The sequence below is a fragment of the Felis catus genome, chromosome A2, assembly GCF_018350175.1.
Source record: "Felis catus isolate Fca126 chromosome A2, F.catus_Fca126_mat1.0, whole genome shotgun sequence".
Taxonomy (NCBI): Eukaryota; Metazoa; Chordata; class Mammalia; order Carnivora; family Felidae; genus Felis; species Felis catus.
This window is the reverse complement of record NC_058369.1, coordinates 77,865,990-77,884,682: the sequence shown is the minus strand read 5'-3', so window position 1 is coordinate 77,884,682 and position 18,693 is coordinate 77,865,990. Positions and strand designations below refer to the sequence as shown.

The following is an 18,693-nucleotide window of genomic DNA, read 5'->3' as shown; positions in this document are numbered from 1 at the left end:
TGACTTTATGGTTGTGTGACACTTTGAACTCTTGTAGCTTTGGGTTTTTCCTGGTAACTAGTCTGGATTGTTCACTTTTTTAAAATTTTTTTTTTAAAAGTTTATTTTTAGAGAGCAAGAGAGAGAAAGAGTATGCATGAGCGAGGGAGGAGCAGAGAGAGAGAGGGAGAGAGAGAATCCCAAGCAGGCTCTGCACTCTCAGTGAAGAGCCCAACACAAGGCTCAAACTCATGAACTGTGAGATCATGACCTGAGCTGAAACCAAGAGCTGGGTGCTTAACCGAATAAGCTACCCTGGTGCCCCTAGATTGTTCACTCTTACCAACAGACCATTAGTCTCCACAAATATCCCCTTTGCATGTATTTAATCAAGTACGTTTAGAAGAGACAGTTTCAGTACACACAGAAGTGGAGATTAAATTTATGTAGTTTTGACAATGGCCTTTCCCTATATCTTCTCTTCTGAGCCCACATTTTAGAATCCTAAAGGTGTTTGGGAACCTTTCTCTCGGCATTGTCAGTGCCTCAGTTCTGTGTGTAAATTTATGAGCTTAGCAGCCTTAGGACTCTCCTAAGGTTATTTTCTGCTCCTAAGAGGACATTTTGGGTAAAGTTGTCATGAATTAAAAAGTTGAGAATCAAGTTCATTCATAAGCAAAAGTAAGTAGGAGTGGTTTCTTTTCCTGGTGTAATAGTTATAGTTTATCATCTTGGTGTTTAAAAATATCAGTTATATTTTGAGGAGTTTGGTGTATGAATAGAAAGAACAAAAATGTACATCTTTTTAGTGGTCCTTCAAGCTGGCACTTTCTAAAAGCTCAAGTGTCTGTCTTTCATCCTCCTCTGCCCTGCCTCCAGCCAAGCTCCATATGTCCAGGTGCGTTGGACACCTGATCTCATGTTGTGAAATCAGAAAGGAAGAAGAAAATTGGTTCCCCAAATGCCTGCCCCTCCAACAGTTCCCATCATGTCTGATCACAAGTACTTGGAGGGCACATGGCTCATAATCTGTGTCTCCTGGAGACCAAGACTGGGAAGCTTTGGAGAGTACCCTCCAAGTGTACCCAGGAGCCCCTCTAAAGGCCTAATCCCAGTGGGTTCATGGGCACCGGTGTGCTTGGAAACCAACTCAGAGGCTCACAGGACAGCAGCAAGTAAGAGTATCTCTGAGGATTTGCAAATGTGACCGGGGGCTCATCTCATCATCCTTTGACAAAATATAGAAAATAAGTGGTCCTTCTCAGTGTCAGGAATTAAACATGTGTAAGAAAGTTTGAAATTGTGTCTGTTAGGTTAATTCGCAAAATATTCAGGTTTTGTTGTTTATTTGCTTTTTTGCTGTCAGTCTTTCTTAAAAAAGTTAATTCTTGCTCGGTTCAAGGGTAAGGCTGACTTCACTTTTAATTTTTGAAACACAAGCATAAGATAAATTAATTCATTTTGAGCTAAGTGTTTACTGTGTCAAAAATAATTAGCTAACGTGGTCTCAATTTACATAATTTCCAGAATCTTTTATTTAGACAGTTAACAGATTCAGAAAGTGTGTATTGCTAGAAAAGGCAGCTAATAGGAGAATAGGGATGCTAATTATTTGGTTGATTCCGAGACTACTGTGTATATCTCATTTCAGGGTATATGAACACTTTTCTGCAAAAGCTCCATTTTGCTAATGTGGCTCCAATGTAGGCAGTGTGATTTTGTGTGTGTGTGTGTGTGTGTGTGTGTGTGTGTATTTAATGACCAAAGACACAACTCAGGGCTCTTTTTTCTTCTTCTTCTTCTTTTTTTAATGTTTATTTTCGTGTGAGAGAGAGAGAGAACATACTGGTGCCCGAGTTGGGGAGGGGCAGAGAGAAAGGGAGACACAGAATCCGAAGCAGGCTCCAGGCTCCGTGCTGTCATCACGGAGCCCGACACGGGGCTTGAACCCACAAACTGTGAAATCATGACCTGAGCCGAAGTCGGATGTTTAACCTACTGAGCCACCCAGGTGCCCCAACAATAAATTATTTAAATTGCTACAATGTGTTCCATTACATTGTTTGAACCCATCACCATTAGTGAACCACCCAGGCGCCCCAGAGCTCTTATTTCTTTAACTTGGCTCCTCCTTCACAGCCGTATGCTCAGAGATGTAAACTATGCACTTCTGTCAATCTGGCTTTCTGTTTTTGAAGACCAAACTCATTGGATCATACTTAAAAACTTAAAGAATTTAAGTTTATTTAAAAATCTTCTGTGGAATTTACTTGAATTTTTTGGTTGGGTAGCTGCTTGGCATGGTGTAAATCCTTCAGTCATTTTATTTGAAAATACGACTGGACTTGGTCAAGCTCTTCAGGGACAGGGGCTTTTGTATGTCCAGTGCCCTGCATCCACATTCCGTAAAGCAGTAAAATGAGTGGGACAAGGAGACTTGTTCTGTTTACTTCACAGAGTTTATTGATTCCTGCCCTGTGGGTGTTTACTTAGCGCCTTTTGTCTCAAAGCTTTGGCTTTGACCAAGGGCCTTGCAGAGGTGAGGAGATAAGCAGCTGCTGCTGGCACCAGTTGAGCTTGAGTCACAGGTGTGGGAAGCTGTTTTCACTGCCAGGAATAGAGAGACTCATTCAGGTTACCTCAAATAATAGAGCAATTTTCTTGTAAGGACACTCTGAGATTAAAGAAGGCTCGAATCGGTTATACTTCTGGGTCTTCTGAGAGCAGAGGAATTAAGACTAATCCAGTGGAATATAGTCTGGGAACGGAGGAGATCACTGGTTAGACAAGCTTGTAGATACAGGAACATAGGACTCTTGAGTATTCCACTGGAATGGCAGTTGGGAGAAAGTCAAATCTATACGAATATTGCCATATTTTTCCTTGAGCATTCACTAAGATTGTAGAGAATATCCCTTAGAAGTGTTAGGAGTTGGTGATGTGTGGGTCGCTCAGTTGGTTGAGTGTCTGACTCTTGATTTTGGCTCAGGTCATGATCCTGCAGTCATGGGCTCGAGCCCTGTGTCAGACTGTGCGCTGAGCCTGTTTGGGATTCTCTCTTTATGGGATTCTCCCCCATTCACATGCACTTGCTCTCTCCCAAAAAAAAATGCTAGGAGTTTTGTAAATCATATTTGCTTGCTTTTTCAGACAGATGATACATTTCCTATTTTTTTCCTTTTGTATTCTTCTAGTCTGCAGTATTTTGTGTGTGTGTGTGTGTGTGTGTGTGTGTGTGTGTGTGTGTGTAAGTAAATGCACACAGAGCATCCACAGAATAGGAAAATCTGAAGATGGAAACCAGGAGTCTGGGAAAACAATTTGACTTGTCATATTTGAAAACATCATCTGTTAACCTTTTCTTTTGTGAGTTTATACTGCTGTCTACTTACTATGTTTTGAAAAATGGTAATATTAAAATTGGTCATAGTAACTCACAGTAAATAAACATCAGTTTCTTATATTTGAATAGGAATTTAGAATTTACAGGCATTTTCAAAGATGTTTTCTTTAAGTTCTTTAGTTTGTTTTAGTTTTTTTTAATTCTTTTCTGAAGTTCTTAAAAAAAAATTTTTTTAGTGTTTATTCATTTTTGAGAGACAGAGACAGAGTGCGAATGGGGAAGGGGCAGACAGAGAGGGAGATACAGAATTCGAAGCAGGCTCCAGGCCCTGAGCTGTCAGCACAGTGCCCAATATGGGGCTTGAACCCACAAACCATGAGATCATGGCCTGAACCGAAGTCGGGCGCTTATCCGACTGAGCCACCCAGGCACCCCTCTGAAATTCTTTTAAAATTCTTTCTTAAAACCCCCTGTGAAAGGAAGCAGGCAGGTCTTATTTTTCATATTTTAGAAGTTGAGAATTGAAGTCAAAGTTACACTATCCATCCCAGGTGTCACAGAAGGTGTTGGGGCGTGGCCCCAGTTAGGGCAGACCTCCTGACATCCAGTTGGTTACCCTGCCTTTGTGTGGCAGCCCTCGTTGACAGAGTTAACCAGATATTGGCAGTGTCCTTCCTCACCTCCCTCCTACTCCCCTTCTCTGTACCTAGTTCCTGAGAGAGAACACAGGCACACTGGGCCCAGATGTACATTGCTTTCTTCACAGCAAGACTCCCATCCTGAATCACAACCTTCTTCCTCATTTTGGTAGCTAGACTAAAAAATCTAGAGAGACTGTGGAGATTATTATTAGTTTTTTTTTCTTAATGTTTATTTTTGAGAGAGCACGCATGAGTGGGGAAGGGGCAGAGAAAGAGGGGGACAGAGGATCCAGAGTCTGATGTGGAGCTTGAACTCACAAACCACAAGATCATGACCTGAGCTCCTGAAGTTGGATGCTCAACCCACGGAGCTACCCAGGCGCCATGAGGTTGCGATCACTTGTGCTTCGTCCCTGCAAACGGGTATGGAAGGATATGGATATAAGGGATTGAGTTCTTGGTAATTGTTGTCAGAACCCAGTGTTTACCTTGACTACTACATATCACTTGCCTGGTGCTCTCATCTCCTTAATTGCCCCGATACCATGTCCCATTCACTATTGGGAGGTAGAAATGATAGTCATATAGCTTGTCTACTCACAATTTAAAAATTGATACAATTTCTAGCAAAAATATAAAGGAGAAATAAAGGAAAGTAATCCATAGTAAGTAAAATGTATACCAGCAGGTGTGGACTTCAGTATGTACGTGGTCATTTAGTACTGGTGACTCAGATACCTGAAGTGGCATTGCTGCAATGACATGATTTTTTTTTAAATGTTTATTTCTTTATCTTGAGAGAGAGAGTGTGTGTGAGCAGGGGAGAGAGAGAGAGAGAGAGAGAGAGAGAGAGAGAGAGAGAGAGAGAGAAAATCCCAAGCAGGCTCCATGCAGTCCGTGTAGAGCCCGATGCAGGGCTGAATCTCACAAACCGTGAGTTCATGACCTGAGCCAAAATCAAGAGTCTGATGATGCTTAACAGACTGAGCCACCCAGGCATCCCAATGACATGATTTTTTGAAATGATGAATGTCTATTAGTAAAATTCAAAAAAAAAAACCAAAATGCAAAAAAATCCTACAAAATCTTTTTGATTTATGGGGTAGTTGTGGCAAATGTAATGTATATTAAAACTGTAAAATAATGGTGTTTATATATAAACATTGGAATGATCAAGGTTCTGATGGTTATAAGTTGACTTTTTTTGCCAATCTGAATGTCCAGTGGGATACTTGAAAGCAGTGCAGGACAGAGTGGTGAGATTCAGGACAGTTGTTGGTTGTGCATTGTCCACCAGCCAAGGACGTCCTCTGAATTACTTTGACAATTGGAAAAAAATGCCTCCACAAAATTAGAATACACTTTCTAGATGGTGATGGCACTTGCATTGCAAATCTCTGCCTTAAACACTTCAGAAAGATGTAGAAACCTAAGGGATCCCAAGAGAACAAAGAATTCCCAACATTTCAGATCAGAAACTACTAGTGCTGTGATTTCATTGTCTCAAGAGCCTGGAGAGAGCAAGAGGGGAATGTCTACTCTATTTTTGCTGCAAGGCTGAGATAGGTTTTTTTCTTTGTTTGCCTGCACTATCTCTTCTCAGCATTCCTGGGGTGGAAATGTTTTGCACTCTCTCTGTTCTCTGTCCTTGGAGTTTGCTGGGGAGGCTTTCGAAATCTAGACTAGGTTCTGAAAGTGATGTGAAAAAGGGGTTTGAAAGTGTCTAAGAAAACTTTTTCCTTTATGTGGTAAATATACATAACATTCAGTTTACCCGATGAAAGGTTTTTTAATAGAAGTAATTTGTCACTTTGCAAATATATGATTAAATTATTGTGGTATATACGTAATGGTAACTATCTCCCTTGATCAGCTGGAAAGATAGAATTTTCTGTTAACTGTAGTATTTTAATCATAGGGCTTGTGAGTTGTTTCACAGAATTAATCCTGGGGCACCTGGGTGGCTCAGTCAGTTAAGCACCCGACTTCAGCTCAGGTTATGATCTCATGGTTTGTGGGTTCAAGACCTGTGTCGGGCTCTGTGCTGACAGCTCAGAGCCTGGAGCCTGTTTCCAATTCTGTATCTCCTTGTCTCTCTGTCTGTCCCTCCCCTGCTCATGCTCGGTCTCTCCCTCTCAAAAATAAATAAACATTTAAAAAATTTAAACTTTGAAAAAAAAATTAATCCTTGGTAACAGTGGGAATCCACATGGAAGGAAATTTTTACCTATTATTGTGTGATTTCAGGAGTTAGCAATTTTGCTTTCTCTTTTCTCTGAGGCAGCATTTTGGTGCTAGATGTGCCTCGGTTCACATTCTCCAGCTCTGCCACAGAGTGGCTTTGTGATCTAAAGCAAATGAGTATCTCTGAGCTTTACTGTAAAAATGTCCTCATCAGTAATATGGCCACGCTGATATTTAATACAGTTGTTGCAAAGGTTCCTGTAAAACATTTGACACAGTTTTGTTCTAGTACAAGTTCCTACGTATCCACATTTTTCATGGAGTATAACCACGGTGCAGATAAAATTTTTGTCTTTTTAACGAATTTTTTTTGAGTTTATTTATTTATTTTGAGAGAGAGCACGAGTGAGTGGGGGAGGGGCAGGGAGAAAGAGAATGGGTGCTGCAGCCCAGAGAGATCATGACCTGAGCTGAAACCAGGGGTCACACTCTTAACTGAGCCCCTCTGGGTACCCCTTTCTTTGTCTTCTTTTTTAACCTGACCTATTTCCATAGTGTAAACAATTTTTATAATTACTGTTTTGAAGTATTAAAAAGTATTATAGCATATTATGACATTTTGCCACGAAATATACTGTGGACATGATGTCCTTTCTGTGTATAATATGAACCTTAACCTTACCTGCTTATCTCAAGAAATAAAGCTCTTGAAAACCTCACTTCTTGACATAACTGTTAGCAAAAGCAGGAGGAAACAACAGGCCTGAGTTGAGTCTGGGCAGTGGGCCCATCGTAGGCTTCCCAGGTGAGAGATGCATGTCCACAGACCACCCTTTAGTGTGCCGTTTTGGAGGCCTTGACCTCCAGGCTGCACAGAAATGATCAGAACTATAAATATTAAATCTGAGAATACCAAAGATACACTGTGCTTCACTTCATAATGATTTCAGTGTAAATGAGCATTTTTCATTTTGTCTTCTCTTTTTTTTTTTCATTGTGAAAGTGATGCTGCTACATAGAAGTCTCCTGTCGACCAAGAAAGAATCCACTGAAGGTTTAAGCAGACAGATATTTATTTGGGCTAATTAGAATTGCAATTCAGGAAGCACAGATTCAGGGAGAAACCCAAATCCTAGGTTGTTGCTGGATCCAAGGAGGTCAAAGGACAGGGTAGAGTTATCAGTCAGAGGGCCAAGGGTATAGTTCTCGTTCAGGTCCTCTGTGCAGCACAGGGATTGAAACTAAATTACCTGAGATTGGTTGGGTTAATATGCAGATAAGGGGTTGAGCTTGTTCAACTGCATTGGCTCCTTTTGAAGTGCAGAGTGAGGTGAATTCTGGTGTCCCGATGAGGAGGAAGTTCACGAGGAGGAAGTTCACGCCCAGCTGAGGGCTTGCAGCTGGCTGAAAGGGTTTTTTTCCTTAAAGGTCATGGTTTTTCTGATGAGGTCGTGCATAGATTCCTCCTCCTCTGTGGCCCCCCAGCTCTGTTTTAAAAAGAGACTCTGTTAGCTAGGCTTGTTTCCTGTATTTTGAAATCTCCTTTTATAAGACATACTGATTTTTCTTTCCCTAGTAGTATTTCTGTTAGATAAATCTCTAAAAGTGGAGACACACACAAACCCTGCATGGTCCTTGATGTGATTGCCAAGTTGTTTCCAAAGATATTATGTAGATTTACATAGAGATCCCTAGTCAAGTAGTTTTAGCCATCCAAAACTTGGGATTTTTTAAAATTTAAAGTGTTTTGTGGGAGACTAATTTAACAGGTGAAATTTTAATTTTAATTTCTTGGCTACTAGTGAATTTAAACATTTAATTTTCATATATTTGTGACACTTCCTTTTGCATTATTTATTCTTATTTTTTCTCTATTAACTTATGTAATAATATGTATAATAATATGTAATCATATTGTTTTGTTTTTTTCTTTTAGCTCCGGTAATAAACCGATTCACAAGGCGCGCCTCAGGTAAGCCAGCCTGTATTGTGATTTTACTTATTAATGGTGACATTTCTTAACTAATAATAGTGGTATTGGACAAGAAGGTATGGTGAGAATAATTACTGTGGAGTAATGATTTATTTGTCGGTCATTTTCCCTGAAAACAACCATGTGATGTAATCAAGAACTAGGAAATAATTGGAAATGGCCTCTCAGTGTTTAAACTTATAATCAGACGGTGCATTGGAGCTAATGCACATTTTTTTTTTAAAGGAAATCCCAGTTTCTTTATTATTGAAAACCATCAACTGGTTGTTGAAAGTAGGAGACTAAGTGAAACTTCATACCTGCCCGAGGGCTTTCTCCTGAGCCCCACCATACAAAGGAACGTCTCAAACCTATGCCCTTTCCTCCCAAACTCCAAAAATTAGGGGGATTATTCAAAACTATCTCCAATGAGTAAACTCAGTGGTTAAAGGTTTCTTCTGGGGACCAGTGACAAAGTTAGCCTTATTAACGAAGGCCACAGACCAAGCCAGAAATGCCTAAAGAAGTAAGGGTCCTGAGGGAAAAATCCTAGTACAGACTCCATACCCAGGCATTTTCTGTTAGGTTTAATATAATCTAGGCAGACTGTGCAGGTCCACTAAGGGGAAGGATGAAAACACTGCCCGGTGGAGACATGTGAGTGGTGGACAGCAGCTGATACTCTGACCCAAGCTTGGAAGGCAAGCATTTCCTCCTCCATCATTAGAGATCTCTCCCTTCTTCCAGTGAAAGTTGGCCACAGCAGTGGAGGCCTTCCCAGAGGGTTCCTGTCAATTCCCTGAAAGCCTCCTTAAAATCAGAAGCAGCACCCTGCCTAACTGAGGCAGAGCCAAGGGGAAAACATAAATAAAAGGCCCAGGCCTCAGGCAGGGCCTGTGGTTAAGGAAGGGGCAGGACCTCAAAGGTGAGGAAGCACTGACAAGGCAGGGATTCTATTTGTCCTTCTTGCTTTCCCGTCTGGCGCTTCAGTGGTGTTTGGGGCCACAGGCTGCTCCTCAGGGATGTGATCTCCAGCCTTTGATAGCTTCTTGGCCCTTTGATACAGCTCATTCAAGTTGAATTCTCGGATCACATTCTCCTCAGAAGGTGCAAGAGACAGCTCATCCTCTTTTGTCAATCTGTGGCCGCCGCATGACCTCCTTGCCACCTTGGAACAGGATCAGAGTAGGGAGCTGCTTGGCGAGGGGCGACATGCTCACTTTGTACCGTGTACTAACATCAGTGTAGCATCCAATGTCCACCTTCCCCAAATTTAGCCCTGTACAGTTGTACTTGAGGGGGAGGTAAGCATAGATAGGAGCAAACGACTGGCAGTCATTAGACCAATTGGCAAAGAACTCCACAATCTAGGTGACCCTCCTTTTCCACTCCAGCTCTTCATCAATGGTTTTGTCATTGAAGTACTTGATATACTCAGGGCCCATATCCGGGGGGGGGGGTGGGGGGGGGCTTGCACGTCATCAGGAACACTATGTGAAGTGTGATGTAAGTATGATGTGTGATGAAGTGTGTATGTGGTGTAAGCAGGCCCGTATGAAAATCCAGACGGAAGAAAAGAATTGCATTGGCCACTTTTCTAAACATGAAGTTGTTGCCTGTATGTTGCTCCACAGCGATAGATCTGTGGTTCTTCATCATCCTGGTGGCACTGAGGAACATCAGGATCTCTCCTTCTTTCCAGTCAGAGTCACACAGGTTGCCGTCTTCGCGTTGCGTGGGGAGACTCCCAGTGCACCTTTTTAAATGGAGACCCTCACCCCAGTTTTATTCCTGTTCTTGATCAGTTATTGTCTGCATGGTTAGCTGATGTACCAGCCACAGTTCAGAAGCAGTGATTTAGAAGATGGGTAAAGGACACCCTAGAAACAGTGGTGGATGAGAGTTTTTAAGAAGGGACAGGATAACTGAAAATACGGGTGGGAGAACTTGTCGTCCTGAGGCCATTTGGAATAGGAGCTAATTGCTTTCCTTTTTTTTTTTTTTTTAATTTTTTTTTTTCAACGTTTATTTATTTTTGGGACAGAGAGAGACAGAGCATGAACGGGGGAGGGGCAGAGAGAGAGGGAGACACAGAATCGGAAACAGGCTCCAGGCTCCGAGCCATCAGCCCAGAGCCTGACGCGGGGCTCGAACTCACAGACCGCGAGATCGTGACCTGGCTGAAGTCGGACGCTTAACCGACTGCGCCATCCAGGCGCCCCTAATTGCTTTACATTTGTTAATGCCCCTGAGGCTCTTGCTGTCTTAGAGATATCATAGGAACCGAATGCCTAGTCACAGTGATAGACCTTCGCCACTCACGAGTGCTTGAATTAGATACTTGGTACGGTGCACTACCTGCATTGGTAGGGAATACTGGACACAGTTGAGAACATTTCTGTCCAAAATGGTTTAAGTAAAGTGAGTTTGGGCATTGAAGTGGATCAACTATTTGGAAAAGTTACTTCCATGGAGTGCCTTCTTCTCTGAAGACAAATGACACTGCTAGGTTTGATTTGAGAAAATTACTCTTTTTTTAAATAGGACTAGAATTTTTTTGTTGTTGTTGAAAAACATAAGGTAGATGTTTCAGACACATCATTTTTGACATTTACATAACACAGATGAGTAATTTATTTCAGAAAATCACCTCATTTCCATCTGTGCTGTATCATTAAAGGTGTTTTAAGGTTAAGTTTTATTTTTTATCTGCTGGCAATTACTGGTACAATTTATTCTTTTTTTTTTTATTTTTTTTAACGTTTATTTATTTTTGAGACAGAGAGAGACAGAGCATGAACGGGGGAGGGTCAGAGAGAGGGAGACACAGAATCTGAAACAGGCTCCAGGCTCTGAGCTGTCAGCACAGAGCCCGACGCGGGGCTCGAACTCACGGACCGCGAGATCATGACCTGAGCCGAAGTCGGCCGCCTAACCGACTGAGCCACCCAGGCGCCCCTGGTACAATTTATTCTTATTCTGTAGTGACCAAATCTGTGAGGAAAGAGGCAGGGATTAAGTAGATGTGCTGTGTGGGGATAGTATCTACTTCATCCTCCTGAGCTTTTTGTATGCTGAAGACATACTTATTTTAAATGTTGCAAACAAGGAGTGGATTGTAATGGCTTTTGTGGAATGAGGAATTATGCTTTATGTCAGCAAGGCATCGGACGTTATCCCAGAGTAGAGCCATCAAATGTGAAGGTGTTCCAGTGCAGGGATGTTGTCTTTTATGAGCAGTGGTGGCAAAAGAGAGGAGCAATAAGATGGAATCTGTAGTGTGGTACCTTGTCTTCTTGTAAAATTCTTTCCACAGCCACATAGTTTAGGAGTTTTAGATTAAATTGTCTCCTTTTCTGTCTCAAACTGTGTGATATGAGACATTTATATCTGGGCAAGTTGCGTTAGTGTTTGTTGTACAGTATACTTATCATCAACTGATAAATCAGGGGCTCCAGCATGTAGGTAGATTTTGAAGCACCATTATTTTTGTGTCTCTACCACCACTAAGTCTGTGTCCGGTGTATCTTGGGAAGACTTGGTTGGGAATGTAGAGAAGGTGAAATGCCAGCAAAGAAACACTCATTGAAGTCAAACGTTGTGGTTATGCCTAGAATCACGAGCAATAGGAAATGTCAGGAAACAATCTGACTTAAAGAAAAACAAACAGGATGATGTCAAGCTTAAGGGTTGTACTATGTACAGCAGTAAGCCTCAAAAGGAGTAAAAATTGTTACCCCAGTAATATAACATGCTGAAACTCATTATGAGAATGGATCTTGACATGGAAGGAAAAGAGGACCAGGTTTTGGAGACCCCCTGTGCTAAGCATTTTATGTACATCTTCAATCTTTCAGGCAAGGAAAATAAAATTCTATTTACTACCTTAGATAAAAAGAGCAGTGCTATAAGAAGGAAAAAAAGGAATGGGACCTGTTAATCATCTACATGTCTGTAATTTATATGACTTTCTAATTTTTTTATAGAAGTTTGTCTAAAACTATTCCAGGAAAGAAGAATATTCGAACGGTCGTAAGCCATCCCGAGGAGGAAATTCTGTAGTTCTCTTTGTTAATTTAGTGGCTCAAAGTAACTTAATTTAGTAGTAGAGATATATGTCAGTTTCTTTTAAAGTATCATTTCCTGAAAATAATAAATGTCTATTTAAAATGTAGAACTTCATACTTGGTCATTAACAATAATTCTTAGGATATCTTTTTCTGATGGAGTTTTATTTCAGAAATAAATTTTCTTTTCAGAAATAAACTATAAAACTTATGTAAGACCTTTAATTTTGAAAAAAAAAAATAAGTCAGGTAAAATCAACCAGAAACTTATGCGATATGAGTTTTTTTCTTATTCACTATTTTAAAATAATCATTACAACAGTAACTCCTGTGTAACATGATATAACATGCTATGGGTATTGCTAGGTAATCAGTTGCTGTTGATTGAGTGAAAACAGAATATGTTACAATATATTTCTCAACTTGTGGCTGAGTTCTATAAATCTTTGAGGTTTTGGCTTTTGCTATTCATACTCCATCTTTCAAAAATGAATATTTCAACCTGAGTAATTGGAATAGAACATTTCTCCTTTTTGTGTCTTTTTCATTTATTATAGTTCATGAAGATGAGGCGATGTTTACGTTAAAAAAGTATTTAACAAATACATCATTTAGGATCATTTTGGGGCGCCTGGGTGGCTCAGTCAGTTGAGTGTCCAGCTTCGGCTCAGGTCATGATCTCATGGTTCATGAGTATTGAGCTCTGCATTGGGCTCTGTGCTGACAGCTCAGAGCCTGGAGCCTGCTTCGGATTCTGTGTCTCCCTCTCTCTCTGCTCCTCCCCCGCTCGTGCTCTGTCTGTCTGTGTGTCTCTCTCTCTCTCTCTCTCTCAAAAATAAACATTAAAAAAATTATTTAGGATCGTTTTTGCACCTTAAACAACACTGTTTCTGTTTAACTCTCTTCATGTGTTTTTAGTGCCTGCCTACAAACCTGTCAGTTTTTATTTCTATACGTAGAAGGAATCTGTATCACCTAGCAATTTTCTAACAAAATTCCTAGAGTCTTAAGAGCGTGTAGAGGTTTCACGGCTTCATAAGCTGGTTTTCCACTAGGTACGGGAATGAAAGGAGTACAGTATGGGATGATTAATGGGAACCCAGATGGGTGTTCGATTGGTTCAGTTCTGCAAAACATGACTGGAACTGTCAGGTGTCTTCCAAAATCCAAATGAAACATATCTTTGATATCTTCCTGACAAGCACCCCATAACCTTAATTTTATCATTTTAAAAAATTTTTATTTTTATTGAGATACAGTCGACATATGACGTGTGTGTATTTAAGGTGTACAGTGTGTTGTGGCACATGGGTGGCTCAGTTGGTTGAGTGTCTGGCTCTTGATTTTTGGCTCAGGTCATGATCTCAGGAATTGAGTCCACGTCAGGCTGTGCACTGACAGTGTGGAGCTTGCTTGGGATTCTCTCTCGCTGTCTCTCTGCTCCTCCCCCGCTTGTACTTGTGCTCTCTCTCAAAATAAACCAAAACAAAAAAATTAAGGTGTAAGATGTGTTGATTTGATATATTTGTATGATGTAACATGATTACCCATAGCCTTATTTTTAAGCAGTACCCTGTGATCCTAGTTTCGAGCAAAAGAAATCCTACTTTTGTTCTTTTTTTTAACCCATTTCTGCTCTTCATCATCACTTCTTATCGGGACATCTTTTTTTAAGTACACAGAAGTCATACATAATCTATTTTATAATAACATGAGCTATTATGTGATTATATGTAACACACATAAAATTAACATAAAATACACATAATCTATTTTAGAATTTTGATGGCATTAACATTGACTGTTTGGAGTATTTTGGAAGATTTTTCTTGGTGGAAAAATGGCAATATACCGTTTATTCTCATTATTAAAAATTAATGGTAGCAGTAGACACAGTCATTTGAAGAGTAAAACTTTACACAGACAGCAGTCCTGTTGCATTGTTGTTCATCTAGTATATTATATGAGAAAGACTCTAGAGTGTGGGATTTCACAGACTTGAGTTCAGATCACCTGTTTACTGTTTGAATTTGCGTGTAAATTATTTACCACCTTGAGTTTTACTTTTTTCTTTTCATTTTCTTTCAGTTTGGGATCATAACAGCTATAGTCAGGCTTGTTACGATGGTTAAGCTAGATGGTTTTTATAAAGCGGAGTGTCTAGGCTGTCAAAAATGTTAGCGGTCAACTGTCTTTTCTGCACATAGTTTAAAACAAAACAAAACAATAAAACCCTCGGTGCTGTGCCCTAGCCTGTCATAAATAAGCCTTGGGGCATCACAGCACTATTGGATATCATTCCTTAATATGGGTCATCTCTTTTTACTGTTTTCACATTATGGCTTTTAAAAAGATTATAATGGTTTTCCTCTGTGGGTTTGTCTCTGAATTGAAGAAAAAAGAAAAAAAAGAAATTTGTCTTTACTCTTGAGATAGTGCCTTGCAGTATGAAGTCAGACCTCTCTCTGATTTTGTTTAACCCCAGGATTTTACTTTGAAAAAAGTCAAGCCTATAGAAGAGTTTGAAGAATAGTTCAGTGAACACTTTTCTCTAGATTTCCCACTTGTTCCTATTTGACCCTTCTCCTTGCTTTCGTACACACGCTCATACCCACACTTTGTTTTTTTACTGAACCTTTTAGGAATTATGAATACTTCATGTGTATCTGCTAAGAACAAGGTCATTGTTCTGCATAATACTACACTCAAGGAATTTAACCTTGGTACAATGCTGTTATCTAATATATACAGTCCAGTGTCCTCAGTTGTCTTGGTATTTCCTCTCTTCCTGTATAAAGGATAGCCAAGCTTATTCAAGGATTTTATGTTGCTTTTAACTGTCATGACTCCGTTTTTCTGATCTTTTACAAACTGACTCCCTAAAATTTTTGAAAGCTGCTTGCTTGCTTGCTTGCTTGCTTTTTCTTTTTTTCTTTCTTTTTGCAGTTCTGGAGGTTATCCATATCAATGAAACTGTTCCGTGTATCACCAGTTGTGAAGTCTTAGCTCACATGGGCATGTCCACTGTCTGGTCACAGTGCCCCGTTGGTGACCGTGAAGCATTTGCATCGAGTACTGCTTTATTTAGTACTGCTTTCACGGATACTGTTGAGCATTACTTGCTCTAATACATAATTATTTCTTATAACAGAAGTGAAAATGGAACTCCAAATTATGAATTTGGTAATTTTCTTTTCTCATGTAGATAATTAGCCACTTTTCAATTTTTAACCATCATAAGAGCATTGAATTTTGTAGTGTATTTTTAACAGTGCTAAAGTTTTATAATTTTATCTATGTTGGCATTTAGAGTAATTCAGAGGTGAAATTAAAGTCTTTAAATTTCACACACCCACTGTGTAAAATGATATATTAAAAACTCAGTAAAATCACCAAAACCAGAAAATGATTAGTCCTCAGGAAAGTAGTGAAATAGCTAAAGTTCAGATCTTTTATTGAATCCAATTCAGGGGACATATGTTTCCTTGATTTAGGGAACATATGCTTCCTTTTGTTTTGTTGTAGAAATACTGTGTGGCTTTGGTGTTCATTGTTTTCTTTCTTTCAAGTTCTGTGATGAGAGCTTTTAACCCCCGTATTTTTTGTTCAAGAGGTCATTCTCATGTTGTCCAACTAATTTGCTGGAGTGGATATATCTACGTTAATACTTTATTTTTGAACTGAATTTTGGAAGCTCATTTCAAGCTTGGTAATCATGAACACTACATAATGCATACAAGGAGGATGCTGCTTTAATTAATTCACTAGTTCATTCTGCAGACATCTACTGCGTCCCTCCTGTGTGCCAGGCATAGTGGTAGGAGATGCCAGAAGATATGATGCGGCCCTTCGGAAGTTCACAGCCTAGCAGGGAAGCTGGCTGTGACTGTGGGTGGTGAATACCGTAATAGCCACAAAGGGAAAGGGAGAAACCATACAGTTCTTCCAGCACAGCTCACAGAAAGGATGCTGGTCGCTAGAGGTTATAACATGAGTTTCAACAGGAGAACAAGGGGAGTATCTGTGCATTGTCACTAAGAGCTACCTGTTTTTATCATAAAGTCCTTTCTCCTCGATTGGTGCTCTCTTCTTACCCCGGCAGCAAGTACCTTGTGGCGTGGAGTAAACAGCTGCCTAAGGCTGTGGACAGCAGGGGCTTAAGGCCAGGATTTATTTCTGTGTTTAACTCACCATTCCTTCAAAATTTAGTGTCTCTCTTATCAGAAGAGACAGTATAGGCTCTGGATTCAGGGGGACCTGGGTTGAAATACCAGCTTTGCTACTCACATATCCACTTATTAAAAGTGTGTGTGTGGTGGTGGGGGTGGGGGGTGCCTGGGTAGCTCAGTGGGTTAATCATCCAACTTCTACTCAGGTCATGATATCACGGTTTGTGGGTTCCAGCCCCGCATCGGGCTCTGTGCTGACAGCTGGGAGCCTGGTGCCTGCTTTGAATTCTGTGTCTCCTTCTCTCTCTAACCCTCCTCTACTTGCGCTCTGTCTCTCTCTCAAAAATAAATAATAAACATTTTTTTGAAAAGTGTGGCAGGGGGAGGAGGGGCGGGGGGCTTCATCCCCTTATTAAGGCTCAGTTTCTCCAGGTATAAAATGGGATAATACACATCTCATAAGATTATCTTAGTGATGAAACAGTAGATAATCCGTGAAAAACACAACATAGTATTCTCTCCAGTTTGGTTTCACAGTATGAGCCTATGGTCCAGATGTGTCTTCTGGATAGACAGGGCTTCCCGGAGTCTGGACTGGATGTGAAGGTAGGTCAGAATAGCTTGTGGACTGCAAAGCTTGACATGGAGAATTCGTTGGAAAGATGACATCTAGGGACAAGGCTGAAATCAAGAGGCAGACGGTTTAACTGAGGCAGCAGGATGAAACCAGGGGGGCCAGTAGTGGGCAAGGGGGAGTGAAATGAGGGGGTGGAAAGTGGACCTAGAGAGTTCTCTGAGATGCCAGAGCACAGCACCCCCCGACCTCCCCCCCCCCACACACCTGGGCTCTTTGTCTAGGCTTCTCCCTCCGGTGGGGTGGAGGTGGTTTTAAGCCACTATATGCCCCTGTTACCTTCCTGTGCCCAGACCAATGTTGAAATGGATTCTCGCCTGTGATGCGTTACGAATAAAACCAAGTGAGCAGTGGAAGTACTGCTCCTGTCTGTTCACGGCCTCTCCCCTGTCCTCCTCCCTGCTCCAGCAGTACTGATTTACTGACACTTCTTAAGCATGCCATGTGCTTCGCATACCTTAGCATGCTGTGGTAAAGAGAGCCCGGTGGGATCCATGGGCAGTGTTGAGTCTCTGGTTCTTTTTGTTTAGGCCCAGGCATGCCGATAGACATCTCAAGGCCAATGAGAAAGTCTGTATCTCTTGAACTTAATTGCATTTTCTTCAAAATCCTTGCACCCTCCAGGGAAGGGAGAACATGCTGATAGACATCTCAAGGCCAATGAGAAAGTCTGTATCTCTTGAACTTAATTGCATTTTCTTCAAAATCCTCCTTGCACCTTCCAGGGAAGGGAGAAAGGAAGGCAGTAGTAAGAAACATGATCTGCAGTTTGGGGGGTGGGGGGGCAGGGCAGGGCAGGGTTTCTTTCTGCTCCCAGGGTGGTCTGTCTTCACACCAGCAGATACAGAGGGACTTGGCAGATGGCTTGGGAAGCCTTTGTAGCCCATTGGGTCTCTCGTGTGTCCTGGTTCACTGCCAGCTGCCTTGTAGACCAGACATGAGTAGCTAGAATGCAAAGCATTCTCTGATTGTGATCAGAGGTTAGGTCACTGCTCCCCAAACTCTGTGTGTGGAGGGAGGATGAGTCTCCCTGCCCCCAGTCCATTGCAGGCCAGTACTTTTGTAAAATAGGGTAAACTTGCCACTGCAGCATCAAATGCCGTAACAGACCCTAAACACCCCACTCTGTGTTCCCTTCCCTGTGGACTGCTGGCTTCGGGGGCCATGACCTCAGTGAGCTCTGTAGGAGATTGGCGTGTTCTCCCAAAATGTTTTTATGAAGGAAAAGTGCACATTTACTGATTATCAAATCACTGATTATCAAAACCAAAAACCTTTTTTTTACTCCTTTGGCATTTTGTGAGAACTGCCTGAGTGTGAACGGTGCTCTTTGGAGTGGTAGAATGGTGGGGCCCTGCCCCAGGCCACGGGGACACATGTCGCTGCCTGTACCCAGCACCCGCCTGTTCACCTGTTCATCTGAAACTCCAGAGGCTCCCCTTCTCTGGCTTTCCTATAACTCCTCCCCCAACTATGTCCCCTACCCCTCAGCATTATTTCTTTCTTTCTGGATGTCACCTGTAGGTAGGGTAGGTACTCAATGCTCCTGTTACACGTGTTTACACACGTCATTTGTGTTTACACATCGTTTGATGCTGTGGTTTGTTGTTCACAGTTAATGAATTGAGAGGAGAGGGCATTTGTAGATGAAGTCAAAGAAAAAGCAGGGTGAGATGTGAGGAAGCGGGAGCCATATGTAGCAGG

At 41.3% G+C, this 18,693-nt stretch overlaps 1 protein-coding gene and 1 pseudogene across 2 annotated transcripts in view; one reads left to right on the top strand and one right to left on the bottom strand.

Moving 5' to 3' along the window:
• PRKAR2B (protein kinase cAMP-dependent type II regulatory subunit beta) overlaps positions 1-18,693 on the top strand; it is a 104,068-nt gene that overhangs the window by 19,299 nt on the left and 66,076 nt on the right. For both annotated transcript variants that reach the window (XM_045052259.1, XM_023250252.2), the window contains exon 2: positions 8,084-8,119. In XM_045052259.1, coding sequence (XP_044908194.1) covers positions 8,084-8,119 — 36 coding nt within the window. The remainder of the gene's footprint in view (positions 1-8,083; positions 8,120-18,693) is intronic.
• On the bottom strand, positions 9,039-9,814 carry LOC102901999 (annotated as a pseudogene).